Source organism: Chelonia mydas, chromosome 10 (assembly GCF_015237465.2).
Source record: "Chelonia mydas isolate rCheMyd1 chromosome 10, rCheMyd1.pri.v2, whole genome shotgun sequence".
NCBI lineage: Eukaryota > Metazoa > Chordata > Testudines > Cheloniidae > Chelonia > Chelonia mydas.
This window is the reverse complement of record NC_051250.2, coordinates 8,927,912-8,936,440: the sequence shown is the minus strand read 5'-3', so window position 1 is coordinate 8,936,440 and position 8,529 is coordinate 8,927,912. Positions and strand designations below refer to the sequence as shown.

At 45.1% G+C, this 8,529-nt stretch overlaps 1 protein-coding gene across 1 annotated transcript in view; it reads left to right on the top strand.

Moving 5' to 3' along the window:
• LOC102945054 (myosin-16) overlaps positions 1 to 2,165 on the top strand; it is a 46,401-nt gene extending 44,236 nt beyond the window's left edge. The window contains exons 41-43 of the mRNA XM_037911409.2: positions 364 to 564; positions 1,043 to 1,272; positions 1,762 to 2,165. Coding sequence (XP_037767337.1) covers positions 364 to 564; positions 1,043 to 1,246 — 405 coding nt within the window. The 3' untranslated portion in view covers positions 1,247 to 1,272; positions 1,762 to 2,165. The remainder of the gene's footprint in view (positions 1 to 363; positions 565 to 1,042; positions 1,273 to 1,761) is intronic.
• Positions 2,166 to 8,529: the final 6,364 nt, after the last annotated feature.

The window sequence follows — 8,529 nt, the reverse complement described above, 5'->3', positions numbered from 1 at the left end:
GTCAGCCGACTGCAATGCAAAGAAAGGTCATTGCTGCTCCTCTGTGTCATATGCCATGTCTGGTTGGATCCTAAATGTCCTTGGCTATAACACTAAGGCATATTATCATTAGCAAGCCATCTCTCTGTCGTAGATCCCACCTGGGTCCTCCTGGCCCAAGTTCACACAAGGTCCTATTGGAGCCAGTGATATACCTCATTGGGATTCTTTTCATATCTATTGCAACTGGAATACCCCATAGTCAGTAAATAAAAGCCACAAAACCACTTTCCAGATTCTTAGCATGACTCCAGATCTCCACATCCATCATGCTAAACACAATCAGTACTAACGTACCCTGCTGGGTTTTTACCTCCTTTTCAGATTAAGGAACTGGAAACGGAGCTAGATTCCGAACAGAAGCGTCATGTGGAGACGGTGAAAAGTCTGCACAAGAATGAACGCCGCCTGAAAGAGCTGATCTTCCAGACAGACGAGGACCACAAAACCAACCAGCGCATGCAGGAGCTTGTGGAGAAGCTGCAGAACAAGCTGAAGATTTACAAGAGACAAATTGAGGAGGCCGTATGTACCCCAGACCGTAACCCTCCTGTCTTGCGCACACACACAATAATATCTACCACATATGTTGCATCTTCAAAAGAAACATAACCTGAAATACGTGTTCATCGGTAGCATTAGCACCTCCAGTCATCAGGCTCCTGTTTTATGCTCCCTTTTCCTGCCATCTTTGATAATACAGGCCCCAATGTATCTATAAAAAAAAAGCCACCTAAACACCCACCTGCCTTATCCTTTGCAAAAAATCAGATTAATGCGTGTTGTCATCTCAACCTCTTGCAGTCCTTTGGCTGCCCTCACAAGTTGCCTCCAATATCTGGGGGGATGTGTGCGTAAAATGTATTTATTCCTGGTCCAACAGTTTACTATACACTTTGCCTGGTTGGTTGTATTGAAGGAATACAGGTCAGAGCCATTTTGTGCTGGTGTGGTCTAATATAAAGACTTAAAAAAAATAAGCCAAATCTTCTCATGTCCCCAGGAGGAGCAGGCTAACCAGAGCATTGCAAAGTACAGAAAGACGGTGCACGAGCTGGATGATGCAGAGGAAAGGGCTGGAATGGCTGAATCGGCTCTAAACAAATTGCGCACCAGGCACCGTGTCTCAGCGAGCAAAGGATTCACCTCTGTGGAGATCATCCAAGTGTCGAAGTCTTCTGCTTCCAAGTCCGCATCTGGGGAATAGACACCTATGCTCGGAACCTGCAGCTGGTAGGGATGCATGCCTTGCCTTTTTCAGACAGGGTACTGGGGTGGATTCGGAAACACCAATGCAGTACTGACCCTGGGTGACTCACTGAATTTGCTGTGAATGGTGACGGGGCCATTCTGCACGGCTCTGCTTATGTGGGAAGAGGAATTTTGCAGTTGAAGAGGACTGTGATGGTTGTAGATGCTGTTACAGCCTTAGAATCATGCAAAGGCTCCATTGTAGTTTTTTAGCTCAGAGACAGTGGGGTTTCTGTCCCTTCCACAGCCCTCAAGTAGAACCTATGCTCAAAACCAATATACTTGGCCCAGAGAGGTCAGGATTTGGCCCTATTAAAGGAAATATTGGCCCAGTCTGAGCATCAGTAGGTTCCAGTGGATGTGTACATGGATACTGTAGCATTTCTCACCTCTTCCTCTCCTCCCAAGGGAGGCTTTAAAAGATAAAGAAGTTGCTATTGCAATCCAACTTCAATGTCTCTTTCCTTCCAGGGTGACACACATCTTCCCAATAGCTGCCCACTGCAAGATTGCTACCCTAGCGATGAATTGAAAATAGCAGTCTAGAGCCATCAAGAAGACGCCTACATAGGGAGAGAGAGATGGAAACAAAGAATGTACGTGTATCTCTGAGGGGAAAAGAATGATCTGTGTGTTCTCATCACTGGAGAGCTTGAAACCAGTACTTCCCCCGCCTGGATTAAACCACAAAATCATATAGGTCTGGCTGTTATCAGTTGAAATGGGTCTGTTTTAATGTGGATTTTACATTTTCATGTCAAGGACGGAAGGTGTAAAGCCTCTGTGGGCTGTCTCGTAAATAATTCCTCACACTAATAGTCTTAATGCATAGTCTTAATAAAGCTTACTGTATGGGAAATAAACTTGGAGACGCTGCTGGATTGTCTATGTTTGCAGGATGACAATTTGAGTCACTGAGACCTCCTGTCCAAAAAAACATTTTTAAACTAAATTCAGCAGCACTGAACCATGTTGGCTAGTGTGCATGTGTACCAGTTCCCTTTACTGGATCAGAATTTCTCAGCTGTGTGTCACGGGTCCTCTAATGCGTTTAACAGTTCAAAGCAGGTTCTCCTTTCACCCGTGGTTTTGGAGAGCCAGGATTTAAGTTCTATCCCTGCTATTGCTCTAAGTTGCTATGGTACACATCACACTGACACCTATGAAGTCCTAGGCCATGGCTTCTTTAAAATCCCAATGTACGAGGACTCACACAGCATTTCCTTTGCTCATTTAACATAAGGGCTGTAGAGATTTTCCAGATCCTTGTGGTGATGAGGTCCCAGCCATGCACTGTTGGGGGCAGTTTTGTGACATCAACAAAAAGGCCCAGCCAGTCAGCACATTGCTTTGGACAATCAGTGTCTCCAACCCAGACACTACTATGTACTAGCACACGCTCCCTTGGGGTGAACAAATACAGCGTTGTGTGTCTGTATGATACAGGCCCTTATGATAATGGGTTAAAATTTGTGATGCTTGAGATCAGAGATTTGTGCAGCTAAGGGAGGCGGAAGCAAAGGTGGCTGAACACGTTCAGACCCAGCTCCAGTAGCCGTGGGGCAGGGGACAGTGGCAGTTCCAAGAAACAGCTGGAGGATTTGTCAAGAACAAATCAATGCCAAACGAACTGGATTTCCTTCTTTGACAGGGTTACTGGTTTAGGGGACAAGGGGGAAGCTGTAGACATGATATATCTGGACTTTAGTGAGGCTTTTGACACAATCCCATATGACATTCTCATAAGAAAACTAGGAAACTCTGCTCTAGATTAAATTACTATCAGGTAGGTGCACAACTGATTTTAAAAACCCTATTCAAAGAGTAGTTATCAATGTGTTGCTATTAAACAGGGAGGGTGTATTTAGTGGGGTCCCACAGGTCCCACATTAATATTTTCATTAATGACTTGGATAATGCTTTTAAAATTTGCAGATGATGTCAAACTGGGAGGGGTTGCAAACACTTTGGAGGACAGGATTACAATTCAAAACAAGCCTGACAAATGGAGAATTGGTCTGAAATCAACAAGATCAAATTCACTAAAGACAAGCGCAAAGTTCTTCACTTAGGAAGGACAAATCAAATCACAACTACAAAATGGGGAATTACTGACTTGGCGGTAGCACCGCTGAAAAGGATCTGGGAGTTATAGGGGATCACAAATTGAATTTGAGTCATCAGTGTGATGCTCTTGCAAAAAGGGAAAATAATATTCTTGGGTTTAGTAACAGGAGCGTTGTATGTAAGACACAGGAAGTAATAGTGCCACTCTACTTTGCACTGGAATATTATACGGTCTCATGTGGAGTATAGTGTCCAGTTCTGGGCACCACACTTCAAGAAAGCTGTGAACAAATTGGAGAGAGCCCAGAGGAGAGAAACAAAAACTGATAGAAGGTTTAGAAAACCTGACCTATGAGGAACCGTTAAAAAAGTGAGCATATTTAATCTACAGGGGGGCCTCATAACCGTCTTCAAATATGCTAAGGCTTGTTGTAAAGAGGACAATGACTGATTGTTCTCCGTGTCCACTGATGGTAGGACAAGAAGTAATCGGCTTAATCTGCAGCCAGGGAGATTTAAATTAGGTATGAGGAAAACCTCCTATCTAGAAGGATAGTTAAGCACTGGAACAGGCTTCCAAGGGAGAGTCCCTTGGAATCCTCGTCATTGGTGCTTTTTACGAATGGGTTAGACAAACACCTGTCAGCGTATTCTTAATCCTGTCTCAGGTAGAGGGATGAACTAGATGCCCTCTTCAGATCCTTTCCAGTCCTACGTTTCTACGAATCCCCAACTCTGGGCTTGTCAGCCATGCCCTTAAGCTGTAGGAGAAATCAGTTGAAACTAGGGAGCGTGATGCCAGGGAGAACAATGCTGCAGCCCTTGAAGAAGCCGGTGCCAGAAACACCAAGCAGCAGCTGTGTTGTCCCAAGGGGAAATGGTGATGGTGACTAGTGTCCGGCTGCACCAAATCGACTGACGTCCCTCAGCAGAGCCTGGGATAAACACTGCCACCTGCTGGCTCCTTCGTTCCCCATCCTCACTGCCCCAATCTGCCTTCCTCCCTCCTTCAAAAATCAAACCAGTCAAGCCCCTCCAATGTGTGTGTGTGTGTGGGGGGGCAGTGGGAGCCCTGAGGTATGTAAGGTGATCGGGAGGGGAACCTTGAGCCCCCACCCTCATTCAGCCCCCTCTCCGTGTTATCCTCCCCAATTCTTCCCCCTCCCTCCCACAGCGATCACCTGTTCCCTCCACCTCCCTACCAGCCACATCCATCTTCACCCAGGAGCTCCACGAGGGCCAGGTGTCAGCAGGCACAGGCAGGAGCCAAGAGGGAAGACAGTCCACCCAGTTGCCTGTAGCCATTGCCCTTGGAGGTTGGGAGAAGCAAATGTAGCTGTGCCTACAACTCTCCCGTATGCAGGAGGTAGCAGGAGGGTTGCCAACCCTCCAGGATTGGCCTGGAGTCTCCAGGAATTAATTAAATTTAATCTATTTAATTAATTAAAGATTATGTCATGTGATGAAATCTCCAGGAATACATCCAACCAAAATTGGCAACCCTAGGAAGCGGGGCTGTCATGGCAGATATCTGACACTTTACCAAATGGCTGAGGCCCTAAATCTGTTTCCAAATGTGCTCATTTCAGGCCTGACCCTTGGAGCTGAGCTTCCCAACTTCCATTGATTTCAGGGAAGACCTCATCTTGCAGGAACTACCAAGGAAAAACATGAACCAAAGACCACAGCTGAAAGATGGCATTTACTTAAGGTTTTGATCAGGTTAAAAACAACTGAATCATGCCCCCTCGTTCCCCACTGTATGTCACAACCATTTCACACACAATCCATTTAAACACAGAAGATTAAAATACAGCATAGCAGCTGTTAAACTGGCCTGTCTGAACCAGCTATGGAAGCTGTCCAAGATGATGGCATAAATTTACCTTCCTTTGTTAAGAATCACAAATTTTGCAACTTCAGTACACCCAGTGTGGCTATTTGAGATCAATATAATGCCTTTGCTAAGTCAGACAGCTCTAATATTGGTTATGAAAACTGCTTTTGAAAAATTATTATAACCTAGGTGGATGCTGTACTGAAGTCTTAAGCAAGTGCATCTTGGAAAAAATCTCTGTGCCTGAAAGTGACAAATTTTCAAATGTCGGAGCCTACCTTGCACTTCGAAAATAGATACTTTCACCCACAAATGCATTTGTGTTTAATTACCCATTTTGAATCCCGAATTCATGTTGTGCACTTGCAGTTATCTCTTTGCACATGCCTGCACATATTTTGCAGTTGTCTGCATTCTGAAACTATGTCCCGTCATTTTTTTCTTAATACCTTAAGGCAAACTTCATCTAGAGTTAAAAAGAAAAGGAGTACTTGTGGCACCTTAGCGACTAACCAATTTATTTGAGCATAAGCTTTCGTGAGCTACAGCTCACTTCATCGGATGCATACTGTAGAAAGTGTAGAAGATCTTTTTATACACACAAAGCATGAAAAAATACCTCCCCCCACCCCACTCTCCTGCTGGTAATAGTTCATCTAAAGTGATCACTCTCCTTACAATGTGTATGATAATCAAGTTGGGCCATTTCCAGCACAAATCCAGGTTTTCTCTCTCCCCCCCCGCACACAAACCCACTCTCCTGTTGGTAATAGCTTATCTAAAGTGACCACTCTCCTTACAATGTGTATGATAATCAAGGTGGGCCATTTCCAGCACAAATCCAGGGTTTAACAAGAACGTCTGGCGGGGGGTGGGGGGGGGTAGGAAAAAACAAGGGGAAATAGGTTACCTTGCATAATGACTTAGCCACTCCCAGTCTCTAGTCAAGCCTAAGTTAATTGTATCCAATTTGCAAATGAATTCCAATTCAGCAGTCTCTTGCTGGAGTCTGGATTTGAAGTTTTTTTGTTGTAATATGGCAACTTTCATGTCTGTAATTGCGTGACCAGAGAGATTGAAGTGTTCTCCGACTGGTTTATGAATGTTATAATTCTTGACATCTGATTTGTGTCCATTTATTCTTTTACGTAGAGACTGTCCAGTTTGACCAATGTACATGGCAGAGGGGCATTGCTGGCACATGATGGCATATATCACATTGGTGGATGTGCAGGTGAACGAGCCTCTGATAGTGTGGCTGATGTGATTAGGCCCTGTGATGGTGTCCCCTGAATAGATATGTGGGCACAGTTGGCAACGGGCTTTGTTGCAAGGATAGGTTCCTGGGTTACTGGTTCTGTTGTGTGGTATGTGGTTGCTGGTGAGTATTTGCTTCAGGTTGGGGGGCTGTCTGTAGGCAAGGACTGGCCTGTCTCCCAAGATTTGTGAGAGTGTTGGGTCATCCTTCAGGATAGGTTGTAGATCCTTAATAATGCGTTGGAGGGGTTTTAGTTGGGGGCTGAAGGTGACAGCTAGTGGTGTTCTGTTATTTTCTTTGTTAGGCCTGTCCTGTAGTAGGTGACTTCTGGGAACTCTTCTGGTTCTATCAATCTGTTTCTTCACTTCTGCAGGTGGGTATTGTAGTTATAAGAATGCCTGATAGAGATCTTGTAGGTGTTTGTCTCTGTCTGAGGGGTTGGAGCAAATGCGGTTGTATCGCAGAGCTTGGCTGTAGACGATGGATTGTTGGTGTGGTCAGGGTGAAAGCTGGAGGCATGTAGGTAGGAATAGCGGTCAGTAGGTTTCCGGTATAGGGTGGTGTTTATGTGTCCATCGTTTATTAGCACTGTAGTGTCCAGGAAGTGGATCTCTTGTGTGGACTGGATCAGGCTGAGGTTGATGGTGGGATGGAAACTGTTGAAATCATGGTGGAATTCCTCAAGGGCTTCTTTTTCATGGGTCCAGATGATGAAGATGTCATCAATATAGCGCAAGTAGAGTAGGGGTGTTAGGGGACGAGAGCTGAGGAAGCATTGTTCTAAGTCAGCCACAAAAATGTTGGCATACTATGGGGCCATGCGGGTACCCATAGCAGTGCTGCTGATTTGAAGGTATACATTGTCCCCAAATGTAAAATAGTTATGGGTAAGGACAAAGTCACAAAGTTTAGCCACCAGGTTAGCCGTGACGTTATCGGGGATAGTGTTCTTGACGGCTTGTAGTCATCTTTGTGTGGAATGTTGGTGTAGAGGGCTTCTACATCCATAGTGGTCAGGATGGTGTTATCAGGAAGATCACCGATGACTTGTAGTTTCCTCAGGAAGTCAGTGGTGTCTCGAAGGTAGCTGGGAGTGCTGGTAGAGTAGGGCCTGAGGAGGGAGTCTACATAGCCAGACAATCCTGCTGTCAGGGTGCCAATGCCTGAGAGGATAGGGCGCCCAGGATTTCCAGGTTTATGGATCTTGGGTAGTAGATAGAATATCCCAGGTCGGGGTTCAAGGGTTGTGTCTGTGCGGATTTGATCTTGTGCTTTTTCAAGGAGTTTCTTGAGCAAATGCTGTAGTTAGGTTCTTCTGAAAATCTCCCACTGTTGCTCTCACATTAGTGGAGTTCCACCACTGTTAGCGAAGTGTTAGTGTAAATTGGTCACTGACCTTTTCACTACTAAGTCTTCTACTCCAGCCCAGGGTTGTGAGTTCAATCCTTGAGGGGGCCATTTAGGGATCTGGGGCAAAAATTGGGGATTGGTCCTGCTTTGAGCAGGGGGTTGGACTAGATGACCTCCTGAGGTCCCTTCCAACCCTGATATGCTATGATTCTATGGTTCTATGTGATGGTGAAACTGCTGACAGCCTGTCTGCACTGGAACTTGCATAGCTACACCAGTGATACAGCTGGAGCCGAAGTGGGAGATTCCTGGAAACCTTTATTGTAGACAAGGCCTTAGTATTTTTGCATTTAAAATCTCCGAGCTCCTGCAGAACACGGCTGCTCTGTAACTTATCTGGCTCAGCTGCTTTCACCCATCTGCCAGTGAAAATCATTTTGTAAATGTAATACTGTATTTAAATGCAATTTCAATCCTGTTATGTAATATTTAGTTGACCTAGTTACATATCTTTAATCTGTACAACTCAACTAGTTTTATAAGCAGACCAATAAGAACTCCAGTGATTGCATATTGCAAAGAATCGCTCTAATCTTCCCATCGCTCCACTCAGACTTGTCCTTTCTGTACTATGTTGCCAGTTTTACAAGTGCTGCCTTTTATAAATACGGTGGTGTTACCTAGAGGATAGAACACGAGACCGGGACTCTGGAGAGCTGAGTGCTAC